This window comes from Vicia villosa, unplaced genomic scaffold (assembly GCF_029867415.1).
Source record: "Vicia villosa cultivar HV-30 ecotype Madison, WI unplaced genomic scaffold, Vvil1.0 ctg.000029F_1_1_1, whole genome shotgun sequence".
Classification (NCBI taxonomy): domain Eukaryota; kingdom Viridiplantae; phylum Streptophyta; class Magnoliopsida; order Fabales; family Fabaceae; genus Vicia; species Vicia villosa.
This window is the reverse complement of record NW_026704961.1, coordinates 715895-743686: the sequence shown is the minus strand read 5'-3', so window position 1 is coordinate 743686 and position 27792 is coordinate 715895. Positions and strand designations below refer to the sequence as shown.

Genomic DNA, 27792 nt, shown 5'->3' with positions numbered 1-27792 from the left:
AACATTACCATAAACCAGAAAAATAATCACTTTACACCATAAAACCGAAAAAGTTATAAAGTACCTAATTCACCCCCCCCCCCCCCCCTCTTAGGCATATCTGATACTTACACTCTTTTGTCCTTTTATTGAGCTAATGATAACTCCTTATAAAGGCTTACAAAGTGAGTGAATATTTCAATGTAGGATTTTATCTCATACATTTATTAGCATTTACTCACTTCCATCATTTTGTCATTTTAGAAGACACCTTTGTAATAAACTTTCATATATTACAACATTATGTTAATTGCTTTAAAATACAATGATATATAACCTATAGATGGGTCTTCCACTACATAAGGTGGTGTTAATTGTATGAGCTAAGGGTTGTATTTCTATACTAACTCCATAAACAAATGTTTGATATTGGAGTTGCAATTGAGTAATCATCTGCTAGATAATTCAGAACCTGCACATGTTCAGTTGACAATGGGCATAACATTGAATGAAAAAAATAAATAAATTAAGACGTGAATATAGATAAATGTGTAAAAATTAAGAATGGAGATAAAATTACTAAGATATTTCGTATCATGGTTCAATTAATTCAACTATATTAAAATGCAATGTCAATTAAATGTAATACTCTTAAGTGCCGAAGAGGGATAATGCACTTCCTCATACACTATAAAAAAAACTATTTGATTAGTGTCTAATTTGATAATGAAGTTTATATAAAACGGTAAAATTGCTATTTAAAATCTGAATTCTATGATTTTTTTGTTTGTTTATGGGTCAACATTTTATGTAAAATCGCAGGTAAATTTTCTTTTAAGTAAAATCGTATTTTGGGACAATATTAAATAATTTAAATCGCTCTGAAATTGGTGAAATTATGTAAAACTGTTAAATTTTATTATTTGGCCTTTTTCTACCTTTTTTGTCAAGTTTTCAAAATCCCATTTTATATTTTAACCCTCGAAAACTACTCTCACACTTTTTTATTTTATTCACATTAAACGACTTCTCCTAAACATATTTGAGAGATAAAGAACATACCAAAGAAATAACACGTATTTGATAATTGAATTTTAAAATTTAATTATAGTTTTAAATTTCTGTTATTAGTTTTAGTTTATAGTTAAAACTTGATTACTTTTATTTTCTAGGTACATACCAAGAAAAGAAATTGATTACATTAACAAAGAATGAATTATTTGATTTATACGATAGCTAATATGAGCTTAACAAAGAAAGAAATTGAAAATAAGGAACCGCTTAAATTTATTGATATTGAATTTGATATGAATTTTTAACTATATCTGACGGACATGCTAATGATGATAATGATGAGAATGTACATTAACCTATCAGTGTTGAGGTTAGTGCATGTTGGTTCAAGCAATCCTCTAGCTCCACTTTTTAATAATTTTGTCTTTGGATCTAATATAAAGAAAATTTATCATCTAGAGATGAGTTTGATCAAGTTGAAGATGAAGATTTTGATGAATATGATGTTGTAAAGGATTGAACATTCGATTAACTTGAAGATGAAGATGAAAACACTTGTTTTTTTTTTTTAATTTGAGAAACTTATGAAACTCTTGTTGTTTGGATAATCTTTTGGATATTAATTTTTATGATCTTATGGATAATTTATGTAATTTGATACAAGTTTACAAATTTTATACTTTATTATGACGATTTAGTATATTTTTCTTTATAATTATGTTAAAATTTTAAATTATTGATGCATTTACAATATTAAATAAGTAGATATATATACATGTCGTGCATCTAAATTTAATAAGAATTTTTTTTTATGATTTTACGTTTTGATTTTACCTGGACAAAATTAGTCAAGGTAAAAATTTGATTCTAACAACCTTAATACAAAAGTTGACTTTTTTTTTAAGAATGTAATGGATCAAAATATTCCAATTCTTAAACCATATATTTATAAATTAAGTTTAGATCAAGCTATTAAGTGCACTCATAAAAGTAAACTAATAACAACTTTACTTATGAATACCAATAAATCCACAATCGAATAATCTAGTGAATTGTGAATAAATGTTTCTCTTGCGATATTCTTCTTATATAGTAGTTCTGACCCGCCTTACACGAAATTCTATTAGAAATTATTTAATGTGGTTGATTATGATTGATATGATCTCTTGATGTTAATTGAGAATCATATTTGATTGTTCCAAATCCTGGATCCCAATATCTATTAGTAATAAATATCTTCTCAATCATATCTTGATCAGATATTGACTTGTGCTAAACTTGGGCTGGTATAACTGGTCTGGTCCATTATATATTTCAACCCAACCACATTCTTTGGGATAAATTCTTTAAACAAGGCTAGCTCTATTAGATCGGGGTTAACTCCGAACCATCCTAGAACCCGAACTAAGATATCAAACATGTACATAACCTTTCAAGCACGAGTCATGTAAGGGCGAAGTACTTTCCTAAAGCCCTCTAAAAAAATAGGTATGTACATATCCCCTAAAGCATAATCCATGTAAGGGATAAGTGCTTTTCTTAAGCCTTCTCAAAAAACAGACGTGTACACATCGCCTCAAGAATGAGTCATGTAAGGGGGCAGTGCTTTTTTGAATCCCTCTCAAAAAATAGACATGTACACATCTCATCAAGAATGAGTCGTGTAAGGATGAAGGGTTTTTTTGAAGCTCTCTTGGCAAATGGACAAGTACACAATCCCTCAAGCATGAGCCATGTAAAACAAATTTTTTCCTAGGACTGGTAGACCATTAATTAATGTATCTCGTTGGAATTTATTTTTCGAGCACTTTACTCATATTTCTCCAAATGTGGCGACCTTGGATTGTGGCCAACCATTATCCGTTTGTTGTTTGAATATTTCACCTCCCCTAATTATGATGATTTTCAAACCTCTTAGAAATATGAGTCATTCATGACCTACCCATATTTCTTGCAACCCTAATTAGATAGCCTAAAATGAAGTCATTAGTTTGTCTGTCACTCACAACCTATAAAAAGGTTCCAATGTCTTTCATTTCTATCATCTTTTGTCTTCACCCCACAGACTCTCAACAAGCTTGCATGTGCCATTCTCTTCTCCCCAGTTTCAAATCTTCTACAATATTCTCATCTTTTGAATTTTTTTTAAAGTTTAGATGATCTGATGAGAATTTGATAAGGTTGGTGCTACTACTTGTTTCAATAGCTTTGGTAACCATGAATATTTGAGTTATAGGAAAATGCATATGGTGTGTATGGATTAGGTGATACAAGTGGTATGGATGTGACAATGAGATGATAAGATTGAGTGAAGGTGAAGTAAAATTGAGAAACATAGATAAGATTTGTCATGAGAGAAATTGAAGTTAAAAAATGAGAGTACCAAATATTAGAAAGTTGAATTGCTAAACTATTAATAATTGTAAAATTCTACAATAGAGAAAAACATAAAACTAGGAAATAAAATAAAGGATTAATACCTATTTCCCCCTGCCATATAGGCCTCTTTTGAAAAAATCCCCTGCAAAAAAAAATTGCATGTATTACCTTAACTTTTGAAAAATATTTGCTTTTAACCCTTGGTCAAGCCATATCACTTAAAATGATGGTGTGACTACATTTTTTATTATTTTTAATTCATAATTTATGCCACATGTATTCCGGGCAGACATCATGTCCAAACTCGCGAGCACAAAGAAGAAAGGCGGAAACAAATTCGTCATCCAAGAAATCCTTCCCCGACCAAGCATAGAGTAGCCCACCACGGCCCCCGACGTTAACGTCATCGAGGATAACAACTGTTGGATGAACCTGGTCTATAACTTCCTCGCGAAGGAAGAACTATCGTCTGACACAAAAGAGGCCAACATAGTTAGGCGCAGCGACTGCTCATATGTCCTGGTTGAAGATTAGCTTTACAGACGAGGATTCTCCATTCATCTCCTCAATTATGTTGAGGAATAAAAAATCCCTCATATCCCGCGCGAGATCCCTGGCTCGAAAAGCCTTGTGAGCTGGATATTACTGGTTGACCATCTAGCTCGACGCAAAAGAGAACGCAAAGAAATGCGATAAATGCCAACGCCACAGGGACATGCACCTGGCACCGCCCAACGAGCTCAAAACCTTGTCATTCGCATGGCCATTCGCGTGGTGGGAATTAGATATCCTCAGACCTTTTGTGGTAGGATCCAACCAAAACAAATACCTCATAGTAGGGGTAGACTATTTCAGAAAATGGATAGAAGCTGAGGCCCTAGACAAAATCACTTCTCAAACATCCTTCAATTTTACAAGCAAAACATTCCCGCCCGCTTCGGCATCCCCCAGGAGATCGTTACCGAAAACGGGACACAATTCACAGACAAAAATCTCCAATAATTCATGTTCAAACTCGGCACCATACAACATTTCGCATCTTTTGAGCACCCCCAGACAAATGAGCAGTCTGAGGCAGCGAATAGAGTTATCCTACGCGGCCTCAAACAAAGGCTTGACGAGATTAAGAAGAGGTGGGTCGAGGAGCTCCATAGTGTGCTCTGGGCCTACCGCACGACACCCCACTCAACAACCGGGGAAACCTCATTCCGATTAACCTATAAAATCGAAGCAGTAATCCCGATCGAGATACATGTACCCTCCAGGCGGACAGAAGCTCCCATGGACGTGGAAGAAAATAATGAGGTTCTAAGAGAGGAGCTCGACCTGGTCGAAAAAGTCTGGCCGGGGTATCCGTCCGAGAAGCCTCACTTAAACAAAAAATAGCTATAAGGCACGACGCCAAAGTCATGTGAAGAAATTTTGAAGTCAGTAGCCTTGTCATGAAAGGGAACCACAAAGACTCCCGCGAAGGAAAATTCGCAGCGAACTGGGAAGGCCCATACCGAGTCCGTGCAAAAACTGAAAATAGGGCCTACTACTTTGAACGACTAGACGGGGAAGAACTTGCTCGACCATGGCACACCGAAAAGCTGAAACAATATTACATCTAAGGCCACGAACTGTAGATATGCTTGGTGGAACGATCATCCAAGCATGCCCGACCACATATTCACGCCTAGGTACAAGCGCAACATCCAACTTGAAACAAAAGGCAAGATCTCGCTCACATCACGAGCAGATCCTCTGCTTGACAAGGGACACTCAACTGACTCCCGTCGTCTTTGTACCATAATGGCAAAACACCCATGTTACGAGGGACCGTTCACGCCGAGAGACTCAGGTCACAAACGTGTCATGAGCTCCTCCCCTTGCCAAGAAAACAAGCCTGATCATTCGACCGCTTTCCCATGCTATCAAACTCTGTTACTATCGAGTAAACCCCAAATACTTTACAAAATACAATTAATAATGGACCTGAAATGATGGGCTTACTCACCGAGCAACGCTAAAACACTTAGTGAAATATAACAATTAAACATCCTCGACGGACGGGCATACAAACATGCAATTAAAACACACAAAAATATGTATAAACAACATATAAAAAGTACTCGACCACCAAGGTCGGATTAATAAAAATAAAAAGCGGCCACAAGGACCGTGATTGTGAAGGATACATAAAACAGGGCCAAGCCCTACCAAAACGAAAATAAGTGGCCATAATGACCACAACTGTTCAAATATTACACTAATTGGGCCACACCCTAAACACAACAAATTTTAACATGGCACGCAGGCCGAACAGAAAACAACATAACTAATCAAGTAGACAGCTGCTGCTCTTCTGAAATGGGTTGGGCATCATTGACAGGCTGCTCCTTGGGAGCGAACTTCTCCTGGGAAGATTCCTCGAGGTTAGGCTCGTTTGGGACGATCTCCAGCATCTCCTCCGTTAGATCATCCTCCTTAAGGAAATCGGGGACCATGATCTATCCGTCAACCACCTAATAGACAAAGTTGCTCTTCGCATTACAGAGCTCGACACTAGGATTCATAACCTTGATTTGAGCCACAATATTATCAAAACTCTCCTAGGCGTTGACCAGACCGTCATCTACAACTAACTCATCCTGAGCCATCAGCCCCTTGGTCTCCTCAAACTCATCTTCAACAAGGGCAGCGGAAGCCTTTAAGGCTGCGATCATATCCGCGAGTGACTTCTTCTCTGTGGCACGGATCCCTAGTTCCTCGGTTTCTTTGGCTAGATCATCCTTCATCTTTTGTAGCTCCTTAAGGTCACTATTCGCATTGGTTAAATTTTCCTCAGTTTCTGCAAGAGTAGCCCGAACCTTCCTCAGCTCAATCTCTTGAGTGATCCCGTCATTGGCATATACCACCACCATCACGAGGACCCTCATCAGGGCATTAACGTTTTGGTCCAGCAACAACCTCTTGCTCGGACAATCCATATCCTCCAACATCAGGGACTCTGCTCGAGTAACCTGCAGTTTAGAACCCTCGAAGAAAGACCAATCATGAAAGACGGGGGCAACTAAAACTTATCTTTTCCCCACTCCCTAGTCAGATTGACTGTCTCTTCAGGGCGAGTAGGGATGGCAACGGGTTGGGTGCGGGTTTTACACTACCCAAACCCGCACCCGAAATCAGCCCCGAACCCGAACCCAAATCCAAATGATGTTCGGATGGCAAAATAATACCCACGCCCACACCCGTTGGGTTCGGGTTTTTTCACCCAAACCCGAACCCGCTTAAAAATACATTTTTCCTACAATTTTCCATAATATTATATATATATATATAAATATTTATATATATATATATATATTTATAAATATATATATATATATATATATATATATATATATATATAAGCGGGTGTGATTTCGGCTTTCGGGTGCGGGTTTCACACTACCCAAACCCGCACCCGAACCCGAACTCAAACCCACTCAACTCGGGTTTTCACCCGTTGACTCGGGTTTGGGTCTGATTTCCATCCATAAGGGCGAGGCCTCATGAACTTAGAAGACACCACCGCCTGAGGAGAATGGTTCCCGACAAGAAAAGCTAAGGAAGAGCCCCCTGAACCAGTATGAGGAGTGGGTCCTCTCTCTCCCCTGGTCGGCCCCTGGCTCCCTTATGCCCTTTCTTAGTATTGGCAGCAAGAGACTTCACCATACTCTCCTGAGGGGTTGACATCTTGCTTGTAACAAAAACGAGTAGAAATTAGCAAACGAGGATAAAATTTAAATATCTATAAAACGGTTAAAACAAAACAACTACCCTAATATTCTTTAGCTTCCTCGATCATCCCGCACTCCAGTTGCTCCTTAACATTAATGAGAATGGGATCATATACAGGCTCTCCGTCTAGGCCACCGACATGCACCCCACCCTTAGCCACACATTGGATGGAACCTAGCCCCTCGATGTAGGCCATAAGCTTGTCATAGCTGGTCGAATCCTCTGTATTCAACATACATGCCTTCACTATGTAAGCATTCATATCCTGCCCGAAATGCCTCTTACTCCATTGAAAATTGAACCTCTCGATCAACTGCCTCCTCAGTTTGCCCCTCCTAGTCGTCAAGGGCTTCCCGTTCGACCCATACAGAGATAATTTAGAGCGAACACAGAAATGAGGGCCTTCTCCGGCTCCGAGTGGACTAAGAAAAACATGTCCTTAAAACCCTGGACCAACTCCGAAAAGGTCTTGAAGAGCTTTCCAGGATGCTTCAGCGAGACCCATCCATGTTGTCCACCGGAGACACCTCACTGAATGTGAAAAAAATTGAAGAATAAGGACAGCATGGCCCCAATCTGGAGATAATCACAAACCCCCTCGAACACCCGAAGGAAGGCTATCGAGTTCGGATGAAGTTGGGAAGGGGCGAGGTTCAAGTGGTCAAGCACAACCACGTGAAGGTCAGTAAAGGGCAGCCGAAGTCCCAACTCCCAAAAATAGGTCTCGTACATGGGAAATTGATTGGTCGGGTACACCAAACAAATCCTGTCGTCCTCCTTAGGGAAAGAAACCCTTCACTCTTCCTCGATGCTAGGCGGATCCGTCTCCGCCCCAATAATCGTAAAGGCATCCTCAAGGGTTGTAGAGAATGTAGAGGGAGTTTCCCAATGACCGACGGCTATCCATTCATCCTCGGAAGTACCAAGGTCCACCTCCTGGCCATACATATCCCGAGAAAAGGATACTTGTTCGGAAGTATTCGGGTCTGTCGAACTCCTAGTCTCTGAGCTACTACTGGCCTCACTAATAGTCTCATCCTCGACGTTACTAGCCATTTAATCCTGAAAAGCAATGGAAAAAGTGAATTTGACTTCAAAATCAAATCCACTCTTCCACTACTAATCAAGTGAAAGGGCGTGCTCAAAGGCAACGAGGGAAACGTCCCCGGCCAAAACCCTTAACTTAAACATCCGAAGATAGCGCAAGGAGCTCTATCAGAACTTCCCTGGAAGACTAAACCCTAGTTCTTCCCGAGGAAGTGTCTCCCCGATTCCTGGGGTTTAAGCCTCACATGAAGTTCACCGCAAAATCCATGCGATCCGCCGCTCAAACCCAGACTCCGACCAATATCCGTCGAAAAACTCATACTTTCCGTTCTATCACCGCGACTACAACACCTACCCAGCCGGGAAACAACAATTTCCTTAAGGTTCCTGGCCCGTTCCCAGCGGCATCGACGTCCAAAAGTGGCATGGCCACCATCAAATACCAACATCCACCGGAGAAACTCCTAAAATTTATTCTCTCCCTATCATGACAACATGAATTCCAAGCAAAAATCAATACTAGAACTAACAAAAGTAAGAGGAATAAAAGAACTTACATGGACAGTAAGAGTTTTGGGGTGGTCGGAGGTCCTACATGGCGGAAGACGGTATAAAATAGGTTCAAGCAGACTACGAGCAGAAGGTGCGAAGAAGAAAGAGAAATGAAAGTAGAAATGGAATCAATTCCCTCTTATTTATAAAGGACGAATCCAGCGCGTGTCCGAACACGCGCTTAGCCTAGCCATCATTACGCATTTCTAGACTACAAATTCAATATAAAATAAAGTTTTATCTAAGATTTTAATATTGACATTTATGAATGTATTCGATCAACTGACTGCTACAGGAATACCATTTAGTTGACCTGTGCCTGGTTCAACCGCTTTTATCTTATCGTCTCAATTACATTATGGATTAAATATAATTTGAAATTCAATTACATTATTGAGAGTAAAGGAATACCATTATGACTTATCCGCCTTTATCTTATCGTCTCAGTTTTCTTATAATTAAATGTGGAATGTTTTTCATCCACGAAATAATGAAGAACAAATATTCTTGGAGATGTTGAAAAATAAAAAAGGAAATATTGAAATTCTTTATACTTATTTTACGTTTTAAGGCTCTGTTTGGTAAGACATGGTTTTGAGTTTATGTTTTATAGCTTATATCTTATAAGCTCATATGACAATTTAGACCTGTTTGGTAACGGCCTTTCCATCACTAGCTTATAGCTTATTTTATTAGCTTATAACTTATTTTCCAGACGCTATTTTAAATAGCGTTTTAGCTTATAGCTTATCATTTTTTCTTCCTTTTTTATTCTTATTATTTTATCATAAACTCATTTTTATCCTTTATAATTTATTTTAATTTCAAATAAAATAAGTATGTATTAAATATCTTTTATGTCATTTTACATTTATAAGTTACTTGAACAACTAATTTTACCAAACACTTCAATTAACTTATCCGTTATCAATCTCAACCATCAGCCATAAGTTATAAGCTATAAGCTATCAATCATCAACCATCAATTATAAGCTATAAGCTAGCTTATCAATCAACCAATATTTTTACCAAATAGACCCTAAGATTAAATTGTGATGTCTTATTTGTATATAATTCAAATATATTTCTTTTCACTTAAATTTTTACTCTCTTTTTATCACCTTTATCTTATCGTCTCAATTATAATTATTTCATAATAAACAATAAAATCTATATTTTATAATACTACTTAAAAATTCATCTTAGTCTCGCGCATCGTGCGGGCCTCTATCTAGTAATTTATTAAAACTCAGGCTATTTTTTTTTTACAACTCATTCTCTTGTCATATCACTAAAAATCTGATGGGGCACTCTTCACAACACAACATGCCAAAAACTTTTAGTATTTATTTAACAAAAATATGTATCGTTTCATTTATAAATTTCTTTTAATTTATTAGAGTTTGACCTAACTCATCCTTACAAAACCGGTTGGTAAGGTGAGGAGTGTTCCTCTATATATATTCTTTCAATGCTCTATCTCCAACCAATGTGGGACTTTAGGATCTTCCTAATACACTCCCTCACGCCCAACACTCTTTTTGGGCTTGGTGCGTGGATATTAATGATGGACGGCCCATGGTCCGATCGATAGACTCTGATACCATATTAGAGTTTGACCTAACTCATCCTTACAAAACCGGTTTTGTAAGGATGAGTTATGTTAAACTCTAATATAATTAAAGCATTTCTATTTTTATATTTCATGACTCGTTCCCTTCTATTCCTTTAACTAAAAAATCATGTATATTCATTTATTTATTTACGTTGCTTCTTCAATCCGTATGTATTTCATGACTTATTCCCTTCTATTCCTCTAACTAAAAATCATTCCATATATATTCCAATGACTTATCTTCTTCTATTCCTCTAACTAAAAATCATGTACTTTGATTTTTTGTGTGTTGCTTCTTCATTCTATATATATATTCCATGACTTATCCCTTTTATATATATATATATATATATATATATATATATATATATATATATATATATATATATATATATATATATATATATATATATATATATATATATATATATATATATATATATATATATATATATATATATATATATATATATATATATATATATATATATATATATATATATATATATATATATATATATATATATATATATATATATATATATATATATATATATATATATCATGTCTTATTCGCTTATATTTCTCTAACTAAAAATCATTCCATATATATTCCATCACTTATCCTTCTATTCTTCTAACTAAAAGTAATTCATACTCATTGATTTATTTCTTTTTCTTCTTCATTCTATATATATTCCATGACTTATCCCCTTCTGTTCTTCTAACTAAAAATCATTCAATGTATATTTCATGACTTATCTCATTCTATTTCTCTAACTAAAAATTATTTATACTCATTAATTTATTTGTGCTGCTGCTTCATTACATATATATTTTATGACTTACCTCCTTCTATTCCTCTAACTAAAAATCATTGCATATATTTCATGGCTTATCCCCTTCTATTCCTCTAACTAAAACTCACATACACTTATTTATTTTGATTTCTTCTTCATCCTCTATATATGTTATATACTTATTCAAATCGTACAACCACAATACATCGAAACACATGTTATTATAAGTTACATACATATACAAATCATATATCCATCATACACTAAAAATCAAATTATTAAACTTTCATTCTTTTTTTATTGCGTATACTAGTTTTTTATAAAAAATAAATAAATAAATTAGTTTTCAAATAATTCGATTCAAAACTATGAGAGAGAGTTGATTCAATTTTTATAAGAATCAAATTAATACATTTTCTAATAATTCAAATAAAAAAAATAATGAGAACTAATATAATTCCTATTAAAATGGAAAAAAAAATTGTTTCTCTTAAAAAATAGACAATCGATTTCGTAACAATAATTATAAACATAAAATTTATTTTATTTTTCATATTACTAATCATTATTTTATTTTTTTTCATATCTATCTTTTTGGTCTCGATCAATAAAAATAATATACAATATATAATTTTTTACTATACTAAACGCACTTATATGTTATAAAATTTCATTAAAATGTTAAAAAAAAATTATCAAACAATTCTTTCAAATTTAACTTAGAATTTTTAAATAGACAAACAAATAATCAAATTATTTCTAATATATTATTTTGCTTTTTAATTGCAAGATATTCTACATATTACTCCCTCAGTCCCAAAATAAATGTCACATTTAAAAAAATTGTTCCAAAATACCCTTTATGTTTAATCTTCCAATTGTACCTTTAATAAATACTCTTAATTAATCACATAATATTAATATTATTTCAAATAGTGTGAAGTGGATCATTGCGAAAAATAATTTGGTATAATATTAATATTATTTCAAATAATAATTAATCTATGTGAAGTTGATCATTGCGAAAAATAATTTGGGACGGAAGGAGTATTTTCAAAGAATTTTTAGTTTAAACAAGATTTTTGAAATTTTGAATATTCTACTTACTGTTTTATAAGATGGTTATATTGTTATCAACATCAAAATTAATTACTCAGAAACAGAGATTAAGTTCCAAATCTAATTCAAGTTCAGTTCTTTAAAAAAAATCCAATATTCCAATATTCCAATTTGAGATTAAGTTCCAAATCTAATTCAAGTGCAGTTCTTTAAAAAAAAATCCAATATTCCAATTTGAGATTAAGTTCCAAATTTTGAGATTAAGTTCCAAATCTAATTCAAGTGCAGTTCTTTAAAAAAAATCCAATATTCCAATTTTAGTTTTCTGGGCTTGCAGTTTGAAATTTAGTTCGATTTGAATATTAACATCTATCTAAAAACATATTAAATTTGTTTTCTAAGGATCATGGTCATAAGGAGCGGCAGTGGCTAATAATAATGGAAGAATCAATATAGATTTTCCATTATAGACAAATTCAGCGAGTAGAGAAGCATGCTCTGGCTTGTAGTCCCATCTATGTCCTGTCAAGTCCAAATGCTGAAGCTTCCCTGAAGCATGACAACATTCACTATTATATTGAAATCACTATTATATTGAAAGCGGTAAAAGATTTGAAACATAAATTATCGAAACTTCAAAATATATTTTATCAAACTTGCTTACTGGTCTGACCATAATATGTTACTGTTAAATCCCATTAAAAACAGTATATTTGGAATCTTTTATTATATATTGTAGATGAATAATAGCTACATTTAAATGGTTCCTTAAAGGTCGATAATTACTTAATGTTGTGGAGTAACGATAATTATTTAATGGTGTGGAGTAAAAGACGGATGGTGTGGAGTATAAGAGATATTAGATGGGAGTTTAGCTACATTTTTTTAAATGGTTCCTTAAAGGTCGATAATTACTCAAAGTCGGATGGTGTGGAGTAAAAGAGATCTCAAATGAGAGTTTTAGCGGACATGTTTTAGCAACAAATCAGTTTAATAACCAATTTAGCGGGCATGTGCCAGCATAAAGATCATAAAGATCACTAACATGAGAAACAAAATGGAAAACCATAAATACCTTTTGCAAGTTTTAATGCAGAAGAGATGATGGGCAGTGATTCAATAGGCATAGAATTATTTGATGCATTTACATCAACTAGTTCTGGAGTCTGTAACAAGAGTTTTGACAAAAAATGAGCAGTTTCAATCCCACCACGGTTTTTGCTGTCAACAAAAAAATATATGTCATTTTATTGTACAGCATTAAATAAGCAATGGCAGAGTATTAAGTATTAATCCTGACCTTATATTAATTTTCACCAACTTAAACTTCTCCGTTGTTATCAGTGTACTTTGAAGCTCTTGAAAACCAATGGGATGCAAATCAATGCCTGCAGCATCTAGTACTTCAATCGACGTGCTCAAAAATCTTCCCAAAGCTCCTGCTACCTTGCTGCATATGCATATGAAAAACCAATCAAAATTGAGGTGGAGAGATGAACTCGGAGATGAATACTGTCTATCCACAAACCTTCCAAGGTAATTTTCAGCAATGCAAAGAGACTTCAATGGTGAATTGAGGGGAGAAAAGGAATCAAGAAAACGATTAACTCCATCGTGGGACAAGTCACAAGCCTCTAGTTTCAAAGAAGTCACACGGCAGCATGTTCCAGCAAAATATGGGATTAAATGCCTATGTGATGGTAGACAATCAGAAACTCAACTCTGATTTTGATTTTATATTATTGAAATGTAACTACAAAATGGGAATAAAATTTACCTGATTCCTTCATCTTCAATTGGATTGTCACTTATATCTAGGTCCTCCAAGTTAGGCATGTATGCAAGAGCATATCTAAGACTTTCTGCATCCTCCTTCCGTAAATTGTTCCCCCTATGTAACTAAAACTAGATTAAAAAATAATACTGTGAAATGAAAAAACATATCAAAACTGTCTTACAGCAGCTCATACTAAATCTTATTCTTAAAAAGTTGAGAATAGAGATTAGGGTGATTCACGTCCTCTAACGGATCCAAACAACAACTGCAAACCTATTCAAAAGTTTGGATGGGATCCGATTTCATATTTTTTTTAAAAACCAAACTCAACTGTATGTATAAATTTTAATTACTATTTTATTAATAGTATGAGATGATGTATTAATTTTTATTTTATTTATACAATACTAATTAGTTTACTAAACAAACTGATCAAATCCAAACCAAACTTAAATTGAATTGGAACATATTAGATTCTTTTCAAGAAACAATCTAAACCAAACTGTACAGTACTTTAATCTTTGGATTATACGACTTTTTACCTCAAAGCCAATCCAAATTGAACGGTGAACGCCGTACTAATCATGACAGTATGCACCAACATGTGCCAAAAGCAAGACGTGATACAATTATAGAGAAACTTTCTCATATTTTATGTACATGGTTAAATTGTCCATCACAGCCGACTAAAGTCGATCATCAAAGATTTCTCCTATCACACAAGAAAACAACTATTTAGTAGAGTGTTACCTCAGGTTGAGTACGCGCAATAGTTGTAAAGACTTTCCAATTCCAACAGCCAAATGAGAGCCAATTGATAGTCTCCTGTTAAGGTAAGAAAAGCATCCTGCTATCTTGAATAGTATGTATGAAATTTGCGTTAGCTTACAATAATAAGACAGAATACAAAAAGAAGATTATGTAGATGATAAGCTTACATCATTCTCAGAAAGGTCAAGGACAGATATGCTAGAGGAAACATTGAGAAGAGTCATGAAAAGAGCTTTTGCAAAATTCCGTCCAAGGTGACTGTCAAATAGTTTTAATGAGCACAGGGACCTAGCAGACGCATCAGCGTGAGAAAAGGTAAATACTTGAGACAGAAAAACTATAATCTAGTCATAGTTCCAAGTGAAACAAAAAAATGCATAAGAAATTAAGCAAATAATTGAAAATGGATGATAAAACTATCGTCAGTTGAGGAACAGAGTAGAAGATTAACTTGAGTACTAGATCTAATACATTGCATAAGATGAATGCTTCTCATGTTAGTCAATTTCTTCAATATTTGAAATTGATGTCAATGTATCATCATTCATCATTATACTATTACATTTAAATAGAAGTTATGTATATAAACATAATCACCCTACTCAACCACCCATAGCTAGCCAAATAAAACAAAAAAACTGGAGAAACAACTGTACACTGGATTCCCTGAGAAATAGAAAAGCAACAGCCATTGTTCAGTTATATTAACATCATCATACTATCTCTTCAAGCAGTTATCACTCAGAGAACATATCAAACTTAGATAAAATAACACACGTATGAGTAGTTCTTTAAAAAAAAAAAAACAATAGCGAATAAGTTAGCTAATAAACATAATAAAAATAAAGACAATTGACACTCGAGTACCTTGCTGAAGACACAAATGATTCAAGCCCACTGGGTAAAGAAAAAGTGCCTTGTCCAAAACTCGAGGAGACGATTGAGAGGTGTTTGATCCCATGTTTTTCTACACCCTTTGAGACAACAGAATCAAGTATTGCATTAATAAAATCTATGTAGACTGTGCAGTGAATAAACTCCAGCGACGTTAATGTTCTGCTATTTTGAGAGATAAGTTTGCATAATCCAACAACCTGTGAAACAGTGAATATGAAACCATCAAGGTCATAGAGAGGTAGTTTACTACACTTGGAAAAAAATATTGATATAGTAAAATCATATTTGAAAAGTAAAACGATCTATACACCAATCCAGAAGGTAAGCTTCGTGAGGGTGTGAAATCACTAACTTAATTCTTTATGTCAAAAGGAAGGTATAATTCATGAGTTCTCATGAGCATGATTTGGAACATAAACAAATATTATGGTAGGTTTAGACTTCAAGCAAAGCCAAAGGAGGCCGTACTCAATTTATCAAATACTGAGAGAACAGGAGTAAAAATGTTACTCGTGTATGAGGACGATATAATAGTGACATGTGATGATGAGGAGCAAAACAACATTTAGGCAAAAACATAGTTAAGGAATTTGACACTAAAACCATAGAAAAATTGAAGTATTTTTTGAGAATTGAAGTAGCCTGCTTTAGAAATCTTCAAATCTCAACAGAAATGTACTACCGATCTTTCACAATAGATTTGGCAAGACAATATGCAAACCTCCAAGTACACCAATTGATCCATGTGTAAAATTAAAGAAACGGAATAAGATATTAGGGTTGATAAGGAAATGTATCAAAAAGGTTAGTCGAAAAACTTCTATATCTATAACATACTAGACATGATGTTGCTTTTGTTGCAAGTTTAACCAGGCAATTCATGCACAAACCGATTCATTTACAAGTTGCACTCTGAATTGTGCAATATTTGAAAGGAAATTCAAGTACAGGAATTTTGAAATGGAATGAAAGGGTGGGTCTAGAAGCACATACTAATGCTGACTATGTTGGATCATTCGGGGATATGAGATCAACTATGGGATATTGCACTATCCTGAGTGAGAATATTGACTCGGATGAATAAAAAACAAAGTGCGGTATCCACATTTAGTGCCGAAGCGATGTTCATGGAAATTACACAAGAGACATGCGAGCTATTATGAACAACAATAACTTTGAAAAGGTTGTTTTCAAACTAAGATAGATATTCATTCAACAATTGGAAGAAGAGTGTTGTAAATAATGTATTTTTACTATTATTAATAGTAATTTGTACTTAGCCTATTAGTCCATTAATTAGGAAAATTAAATTAGAATATAAACAGATTAGTGTCTGTATATTATTCATACTAAAAATATAATATTCAGTTTTGACAAAATTAATATTATCCAATCTTATGTTGAGGGAATGTAATTTTAGGCCTCATGTTGCAAAAACACACAGTTGGCAAATTTTAATTTATTATTATGCACAGCTTGTTTTAGTTCAATTCACTAATTCAGCACAATTATTGGACGGGCAAAACTTGCAATTGCAACCAAATTAAAGGATTGGAACAAATACATTAGACACAGACAAAACTACAAATATATTAATACTCCTACAGTTCCTTTTTATACTCACTCATTGCATATTTTCCTTATATTAAGACAAGTAGATAGTGTAAATTGTGTGTATAATAATCGCTAAATCGTGTGCATATTTTCCTAATTGCATATTTATTAATTCATTTGACTTTTTTCTCTCTTGTAATAAATGATTAAGAGTAATTTTGACAAAAGTGCAATTAGTACTACTTTGAACTTTGAATATGACAATAAATAATTAAGAGTAATTTTGACAAAAGTGCAATTAATACTACTTTGAACTTTGAATATGACAGTTAAAAAAGAAGGGAAAAAAAATTAAAAAAAAGACTTAAAAAGGATAGAAGGGAGTATAATTTAGGACCGAGGGATTATAGATTATACACATCTACATGAAAAAAGGAAGCTCACTTGTTCCTTAGATCGGATACATCTTAGCACAAGACTCTCCAGCTTGCATTCCCTCAACAAGCGCTGCAAGCCAGAATCAGAATCAGGGTTACATGATAACATACATGTTACATGGTTTTAAAGCACTAAAAAGTTAAAGTTTATGAAAACATCATATAATATCTTGAAACGTACTATAAATATAATAACTTGAGGAAATTGCAGATAGATTCAAGGGAAAATTCCCCTCTTCCATTTTATTGACATTTCAAATGCATTACGCATGAACCTATCTTAAAATACTTTTCAGATATAGGATGTGGTCACAGTAAATATCCATGTCATAAAAAGGTCTAATAAACTCGGCCAAGTCATGAATGAATATACCACATCAGCTAAATTGATTCCAAAATGGAATGGGGGTGGAAAATAAATAAAAAATGAAACAGAAGGAACAGAAAAATGGTTTTTAAAATGGAGGAACCAAAAGTGTATTTAAGCAAAAAAAATATTAGTTAAACTATCATAATAAATTACTTCTAGAGTAAAGTGTCCATATTGTAACAGTTAGATCAGAAGCACTAACTAATTGTAGGACAAGATACAATTAAATAGGGATATTATTGGAAAAAATTGACACTTACTAGAGTTAACTTGCTCAGCAAGATTCTATTACAACAGTAGCTTGTAGAGCAAGCTTCCAAACACTAAACTAACTCAACTAAAGCTAACACTAATAACACTTCCTTGATATTCTAAAGGACAGATAATTTGGGGTAATCAAGATATAGTAAAGTCTCTTGGCAGTAAGAAACAGTTCAGTGGGTGGTATTCTTTAGTTGTCTGCATCACAATTTGGAGGTGTAGCATAGTGGCTTCAATTGCTGCCAGAAATCGTGAGCAGTAGCAGTGTTACATAGCATTATCGGGGGAGGGACCCAAAAACACCTTTAAAATAGACATTGTCGAGGGGGCGGGGATCTTTAGGGGAGATTGCACAGCCAGTCGGGGCTTAAGTGACAAAAAACAACTTGACTCTTACTTTCCCCTCACCATCAAAGCCTGGAGCTCTACAATCAGCGACCTAATCTGGCGACCACCTTTTGAACAACCATCGCAGCGTTGCCATCAAGTCTGAGCTGCCACTGGTGCACCTTTTGGAGTTTGTTAGTCACCTCTTCTATCATTTGAGTTTTAATCCTTCATCTACAACGGCTTCCAGGAGAGTGATTTCCCTCTCATTTTCCTATTTCCACTGAGGCTAGGCTTACTTTTACTTTATTTTGGTGTTTTTGTGTTGACATAGTGGGCCTGCAATCCCGCTTATTTTTGTTATTAGCTTTCTTTTGGGTTGTAAGTGCTGGGCTTTTGTTAATAGACTCACACTGAATATGAGAGTTTTCAACTCTTGGGTTTACTTCCTAAAAATGAAAGCTTATAAGTTAGGTTGTGCCACCTCATCACTTTAGTTCTGTTAGATGTGTGTCTGCCCATCAGCTTTAGGTGTTATAAGACAGTTATAGCTGTCAAACCTGCTGAGCAAGTTAGTTACAGCTGGTGTAGGATTAGTCCCAGTAAGGTGCAGGTTAAACATCTTATAAATACTGTACCTCCCTCTGATCTGAATCATAACAGAATATTTAAAAGGAATATAAAAAAATCAATTCAGTTCTCTCTCTCTTTTCTCAGTTTTGCTTCACTTTAACATGATATCATAGAGCTCTAGGTTTGTCCCTAAATACAAGCTACACCTATGTTGCCCTCACCTATCCATCCACCAAATGCTATGATATCATAGAGCTCTAGTTTTGTTCCTAAACACAAGCTACACCTATGTTACCCTCACCTATCCATCCACCAAATGCTATGATTACCAACTCATTCCCTCTATCAACACCACTTAGTTCCCTGACTCTAGAGCCTCATTCCATGTCACAAAAAGCTTCCAAAATATCCAACAATGTGCACCAATTGAAAGAATTAATCCGATTTACATTAGAAATGGTCAAAGTTTGCCTATTATCTCACTTGGTTCCTCCAAGTTTCCTTCTCCATCCAATCCTAATGTAACGTTTGTCTAAAATAATGTACTTCATGTCCCTTCCATAACAATCCTAATGTAAATTTGCAAAAGATAACACTATTTTTAAGTGTCATCCTAATCCTTGTTTTGTCAAATAACATGCAACTAATGAAATACTCCCCCAAGGCTCTCTGTAGGCAGACATGGACTGTATGAGTTCCCTATACTTCATCTGCAACTCCTGCTTCCGCTTAAGCCTCCTAGTTACTCGAAATTCTACTACTCTTACCTGTAATAATGCTAGTATTGTCTAAGATAGCTTGTCTCCCAGTGCTTAATTTACTTGGTTCTTAGGATTAAGTCATCATAAGCCCATTTCCAACACTGATAAAAAACAATTTTTTTAAACACTTGTCTAATCTGAATTGTCTGACACATGTCGTATGAGTGTCATACGGGTGTCGGAGACCGATTCAAAGAGTGTCAAAGCAAAGAAAAATAATATATTTTGGTGGTACTTGTATGAATTTTCCGACACATGTCTTACGTGTCATACAAATGTCAGACAGCGCAACCCGCCTGGTCCTAGAGGTGTCGGTGCTTGATAAGTAATATCCCTTATTCTAATAAAAATGCTTCAATGTTTTCTTCAGCTTTTTGTATGGGAAAATCTAATAACTTTGTATAAATGTGAATTTCATTGATCCAACCGTTAAATTGTAAGTTCTTTAAATAGATCAAATCTTTAAAATTTCATAAATTTTTTAGTTATTTGATGATTTATCAAATCATTTTATTTTGACATATAATATGATACTTAAAATATAAGATAATGCATGCTGCTGATTACATGACTATAAATGAATTAATTATTTTAAAATTTGTATGACTATTAAGGTAATAGACATTGATACAACAACTGGATAGATAAAATTCACATTTTCAGAGGAGTCGTCATGCTATGCTTGGCAACTGATGTCAACAGAAGCAGAACACAAATTTTAAATATATGGAGAATGATGAATATGCATATTGCAATGAATGATTGGAATTAAAGCGAACTCACTAAAAATAGAATGCTGATTGCATAAAAGTGATAACTACACAATAATTGCCATAACTAACTCAGATTAAGTAACCTTCTAACAGAAACAGAAACAGAGCTGCAGTGCATGCACACTGCTTCTGTATACTACTCTATTCGTGCTGATAGTATTCAGTTGTAATTCCATACTGACTATATAATGTGAACTCTCTTTTGTTCTGAATCAATTCAATAAAACTCAGAATTTTCACCCAATACTTTCTCTCTCATTCTTACAAATAAAAATTTCCAAAGTAGCAGTTATCATGGACAGAAAGTTTATATATATAACAACTAACAAGTAGTTGTCGGTGCTTTCCTTGAAGTTATGAAAGCTACTGATGCATTTACAACAACAACCAAGCCTTATCCTACTAAGTGGGATCAGCTACATAGATCAAATTACACCATAATATTCCATCCAAGACCATATTTTTATCCAATTCGTTAATCTCGAGATCTTTCTTTATAGTTTCTCTTTTAGTTTTTCTAGGTCTTCCCTCTAGTTGTGTGACACCTCTCCATATGATCTACTCTCGTTGCAACAAAATCTACAAGTCTTCTATTTATATGACCAAACCACTTAAGCCTATTTTTCACCATCTTTTCTACTATAGGTGCTACCCCAACACTCTCTAATATTGTCATTTCTAATTTTATTGTCTAGTCTTATCACACATCCAACGCAATATCCTCGTCTATACTACACTTAATTAACATATGCATTTAACAAAATGAAAATGATTACAAAAAATAAGTACAAAAGAAAGTGGAGTTAATCAAGGAATTTTCAAATATATTCTAGAAAGCGCAAAACTTACAGTAGTTTCTGTATTGCACATAACATTTTGTAGTATCAGACAACTGCATCAAGACAAAGTGATAAAAGAAATGAAAAACTTGGTCAAGAAATGCAGTGATCATAATTTTATACAATTTGGCAAGTCAATGGTTCCGAATCCGATTATGTGATGGATTGTAAATGGCCAGGAATCTTAATATACATGCATGAATAGTGTGACTCTGTGCCAATGACAAGAATCAATAAGTCCCAATTGTAAAATGAAAATGAACTAGAAGAGTGCTATTCTATGATATACGCCCTTTTGCCTCCCGTGTCTAAATGAACACACTCCAATATGTTGTCTACTCTTGTTGCTACGGCATCAGACACCCTTTTTAAAAAAAAATAAAAATTATGACACGCAATTGATAAGCCATCGACACACTCCCAACTCACTGCCGCTAAGTGGAAGAACATACATAACTACCTCTTCAGCTATTTGGCTCTTACATATTAGACAAGAATGCAATGAAGGGAGTGCTAAGATGTGGAACATTAGAGGAGATGCATAAAAAATAAAAATGATCCATTAATTTTTTTTATAGTTGGATTGAATCCCGCCCATTAACAATTTTATTGTGTAGTGGATGGATTTATAGTTGGATTAATTGGATGATGGATGAATCGACTCAATTGCCACTCTTAGGAGAGTTGGTCAATAATATCTCCTTTCATTTCCTAATATTTGTCATTATGGGTATCCTTGGCCCTGACTTGCAATTGGTTGGATGTGCATATACATTATGTTTCAGGTCAATTTGAACTACATTGTCTTAAAAGTATTGTTGTCATGACTTAATTTGAATTAAAATTCAAATCATATTTTTTGCTACAATTTCTCAAATGCTACCAGAATGCCTCACTATCAAAATGATCCAATCTAGTGGGTGGCTGCCACTGCCTACTTTTTGCATAGCAAAAATGCTGAGGGAAAACCAAGCTTACTAATCAGCTCAATTAAAAACTGATGCTCAAGGCAATCGAGCTTTCCCAATAGAAAGAAAATATTTTTCCATGAATACAAAAATGTAATCCATGGTTAACTCCTTTTTTATATTTTTTAATCTTAACCCTCAAATTTCTAGGGGAAAGTTCGACTCGGGTAATCCACAAAGTTCAGTCAAAGGTAAATCAAGACTAACTAAGAATTGTAAGGATTGAACTCAGAGTCACTCCTTTATTTTATAAAGGCAGTCAAAACTGATTGTTTTTATATAAACAATGATAGAAGAAAACAATTTAAAATCTTACCTCACATGGCTGCCAAATTGTAGGCAATGGTAAGAAAGTTTTGAATATTTACGATATGACTGAATTGTAAGTCCCACCAAACCAATATCGTTCAGTGAGCTGTCTGAAAAGAAGAGGAGAAAAATGAAGAAAATTCAGTAAATTATCAATTGACAAAATAAAACGGGGGGAAGTAGGGTGTGTGTGCGCCACAAAGAAAAGATTATTTTTGCACAAAGTGAGGCACCTTAAGTATACATAATGTAAATGTGATGCCAAAGCAAACTCTTTGGAACTAGTCTTTTACTTCTCAAAAGTTTTATACTCACGTGGGAGGTATTAGAGTCACAGAAAATACTTAGAGACTAAACTGCCACTTCAATAATTTTTCCAAAAGGATAACCAATCAACTGAACAAACTTTTAATCATCAATATTGCTTATTCATTATCTGTCATCAGTCAAAGGCTTCGTGGAACGCGTTCAACGTGTCAAAATCTCAAATACTATCTATATCATTAAAAGTGAAAAGCTTAAGCAACATGTTACAATCACATTTCTTCTTTAACAAAAAAAACATGAGCAGCATTTTTGTATAAGGAACAAATTTGACTTAATTCATAGCCATTTTAAAAAGTGAACATACTTTCTAGAGCTAGAAGCTGATACAAAATTAGAACACTGCAGAACCATGAGAATTCGCAAATCTCCCAAATGGTCAAAGGTCCCAAAGGTTTATCAAATCACATCTCATCATCCGTTTAAAAGAAAACATACAACATTTTCTCATGAGCAAAATTGAATTATCTCATAACCATTTTCAAAAGTGAACATACTTTTTTCCTAATCTAGAGCTAGAAGCCTGATATGATAAGAAGGAACTAGTATTTTATTAGAAGAAAATAGGGAAAATCCCCTTGACTGCAAAAGGGTCTGCAAACCTCCTAAATGCCCACAGGCCACAAGCCACTTAAATGGCAAGATTCTCACCTCCTCTCAGCCCTTCTCATGGACCAAATCTCTAACAATTCCTAACTGAGTCAAATTTTCTCAAAGGAAACTGTGTTAAAAATTTCAATACGGAGAAAGTGACATAGCATAGTACCTAAAACCTGTATGTCGCCAATACGTCCTATAAAAGATGAGAGTATTGCTTTCTCTGTTGCGTCATCCAGACACCTGTAATTTCAAGTAGATTATAGAAAAATATAAATTTTGAGTGAAACCAATATCAAGTGACAAATATAATAAGTATAATGCTTTATAGTGTAGATACTTTTGCAGATGGGTCTCCCAGTATACTTTCTGCCAGTCGGTTGGTTGGATCTGATTAATGAGATTAGGCCATCGCAACTCAAACTTCTTCTGCCATGCTGTATTTAGATTCCAATCCCTGAAATAACAAGATTTCATTCACAAATTCATAACCAACAAGGATAACATTTGAATGTATTCGCACAGACTGGATGACTACCTGGAACGTTTTCTCTTTTTATTTGTTGAGTCATCGTGCAAAAAATCTTCCTTAGTCAGATCCTGGAATGGCCTGTTCCAATAATAATTATTGAGGCTGAAATTTTTGATGCACACAGGTGCTTTGGGATGCGCTTACATAGTTGTTCGGTGTGTCTTTTCACTGGGGTTGTTAGGGCTTTAGGCTATATAATCATTGTTACTTAGAACTTAGCAGAACACCGTATTGTTTTATTTTTGAAATTATTGTATCGGTTATCATAAAAACTAAAGTTAGGGCTGAATGGAAATTTTACATTTCTAACTTTCTCTTGTGCCAAAAATAACATGACAGTGGTCCAACCAAAGTAAGACATCAAGAGCATAAAGATAACATCAGCAGCTAACAATGAACTTAATACTACTGAGAAACTCTCCTGGTATCCATACAACACTAAATAATGACTTAAATAGGCAAATTAGTCCTCATAATTGTAAACATTAATCAAGTTAGTTTCTTATTTTATTTGAATCGGCTAATACATCCCCAAAATTGTAAAATGTCATTCAAAATATTCTCTATGTTAACTTAGAAGCTATGACTTCACACGTTAAGTGGACATGTCACATTGGAAGTTGATCCCAAATAAATGACACTTCACTAGGGATTAACTTGTCTATGAAATGATAAATTTCTTAGTAATTGCAACCGTGCATGCAATGCAAGGACCAAATACTAGCAAATTAGTCTTTAAGAGACCTAAACTTCACACACAAATTAGTATCTAGTATGGTGACATCAGTGTTATCAAATTGCCCCGCCATGGCGGATATACATGGCGGTTTTTGGGCTCGCCGCAATGGTAAATATCAGCCGTTATTGCGGGTTTTTCCGCCATAATCCGCAATAACGCGCCGCATAGCGGCCGGTATGGCGGGATTTTGGCTTTCCACCATGGGCCGCCATCGACAACACTGGGTGACATAGATGTGGGTTCAACATGGAGGGACCACATACCCAACTAATGTGTCACACCGTAGTCTCTAGCAATAAGAGATGATATAGTGACTATTTCAAACTACTTTTATAATTTCAATAATGTATTGCCAATTCTCAATAATTAAAGACTATTTTGACCAATGATTACACGTCAATGATCAAATTTGCATAGTCACTCATTTAATAGTACTCCGTCCCTCTGATCCTATTTATAAGAAAAACTTTACTTTTTAATTACATTAAATAACTAATGTATATGATCCTATTTATAAGAAAATAACTGATGTATATGGACAATGTATAGACCAGATACATTGTCTATTCGATGAATCTAAAAAATAAAGTTGAGTATAAAGCAACAAGATAACAGCTAGTACTCAAAACACGCAAAAAAAAAAAAAGTTCACCAATCAACGAGAATCACCAATTTAACCCTAAAATTGTAAAAACCAGACAATTTGGTGCACGAAACTAACAAAATTCGGGAAAGATCCTAAAGTTGAAAATATCATATCATATTAGACCTAGCTGATCAAAGTATGGTTGGTAAATTTTCAATTCTTGTGATAACATTGAAATTGACTAACCTACAATTCATAACTAAACTACTACCGATTCATTATTAAGTCTTAACTTCCACATAATAGTTCATGCATGCAATATTTAATCAAAGATAAGTTAATTACTTTGAAAAATAGAATGAGAATTGAACTTACAAGTGAAGTTGAAAATTGTACAATCCGATAGGAGGTAAACTCGAGATTAAATCCTCGATTAAATGCGAAGGAAGTTCGTAAATATCAGGAAGAATGGAAACAACAGCATCATCCCCTGAAACAGTTTCAAAACTCTAGGTTAAAATCTCATAAACTTCAGTTAATGAATAATGCAAAAAAAAAATTGATAGAGAAAGAAAATATATATATGATTGTACCAAGGACGAGTTTCCGTTTGAGATGATCGATGCAGAGTGCGGTGAGAGACGGAGGCGAAAACCAATGATTCGCCTCCGTCATTGTATCGGACCGGAGCTGCGGTTATGCGAAAACGAGAAGCACGCGGCAAAATGTAAAGAAAAGAGTCGTGAGCAATGACTTGCAAGAGTATATATATTATTTAGTCTGACTGTGCTTAGTTGCTATCGGTTCCGCAAAGTGCACTACTTTTACTTTGGGACCCAATTTATTTTTCTCTAGATTAAGAGTTATTTTTATTTAATCTAAGATTTATTTGGATTTTTGTTAAGTATTTTGGATTATTGTTCTTGGGCCTTTCCATGATAAAATGGATTTTTAGGAGAATTTCTCATCCCACCCGTTATATCTCTCACGCACCACTTATTTGATAAAATTGTTCTTCTGTTTCTGTAGATATATTTCTGGAAGGATCATTTGATGTTATATTCGTCTCAGACTCTTCCTCTCCCCCCTTTTTCACTTTCTCATTCTCCAAAACCCCACTTTCTCTCAAACTCAAAAAACAAACTGCAAGACAAGTTTATTTCTTCCTCTCGAGTTCGGCCGGGAACGTCAAGGTCAACTATCAGTACATTCTAACAAGTTCCAACCTATATTTAATCGGTAAGTTTTTGACGTTTCGAGTTATTTTAGAGTTTTTTAAAAATAAAGATTGAATTCAATTTTAAGGTGTAAGAATGATTAAGTAGTGTTAGAAATAAGGTTTAGGTATAATGTAGGTTTTGTTTAAAGTTTAAAATGGACGATCAATCCATTAAAAAGTGGTTTTGAACCCTCTGCAACAGTGACCAGACGTCATTGTTGCGTTTTGATTGAAGGTTTCAGAACCTTCCGTAGATGCACCTACAAAAGAGTGGAACGTTGGGTCATTTCGTAGATGCACCTACGGAAGAAACCAATTTTTCCAAATGTGAGACACTTCCGTAGATGCATCTACAGAAGGTTCTGTGATGATTTCTTTTCCTTTCTTTTTCTCGTTATAATTACCTAGTAATTTACTCGATTTTATTAAATTGGGATTGTTTAGACTTTGAACTAATATTATTATAGTGGATTTCCATCAAGGCTTGGTAACCCCCAGATCAGGTGAGTTGCACCAAACTGGGTTTACAATTTATTATGTCTTTTACCTTCTGAAAATTAATTTTGCAAAGTTTCTGTTTTGGTAAAAAGAAGTTTTCTGTCAGCAGGCGATGTTATAACATTTGTCCTGATGTTGTGTTTGTGTTGAGACATTTGTATTACAAGTGTCAGAATTTCAAGGGCATTCATCTTTGATGTGACCAAACCCTTCACATTCATGACATTGAACTCCTTTTCATTTGTCAGGTTTGTCTTCATATTTTTTTCTTGTTTTAAGGATTAATGTCAAACACCTTATCTTGAACATTTATCCTCCATCTTTTGTCCGTCCTTTTTAAATATTTGTTGAACTTTCTTCCAATAAAATTTATAGCACCTGATAGGATTTCTTCACTATCCTTCTCACCTTGATCTTCATTCTCTTGAGTGTTGGATACAAAAGCTACAACGTTGTTCAAATTTTCTTAT

At 34.4% G+C, this 27792-nt stretch overlaps 1 protein-coding gene across 1 annotated transcript; it reads right to left on the bottom strand.

Moving 5' to 3' along the window:
• Positions 1 to 12502: 12502 nt before the first annotated feature.
• Positions 12503 to 26375, bottom strand: LOC131622331 (uncharacterized). Its single transcript, XM_058893361.1, has 16 exons — positions 26199 to 26375; positions 25981 to 26095; positions 24287 to 24358; positions 24089 to 24205; positions 23918 to 23991; positions 22835 to 22937; positions 21561 to 21603; positions 17654 to 17716; positions 15626 to 15852; positions 14926 to 15046; positions 14738 to 14841; positions 13988 to 14101; positions 13739 to 13900; positions 13511 to 13660; positions 13286 to 13431; positions 12503 to 12759 (listed from the first exon to the last, which is right to left on the bottom strand). The coding sequence occupies exons 1-16, from the start codon at positions 26278 to 26280 to the stop codon at positions 12608 to 12610; spliced, it is 1845 nt and encodes a 614-aa protein (XP_058749344.1). The 5' UTR covers positions 26281 to 26375; the 3' UTR covers positions 12503 to 12607.
• Between the last annotated feature and the right edge of the window lie 1417 nt (positions 26376 to 27792).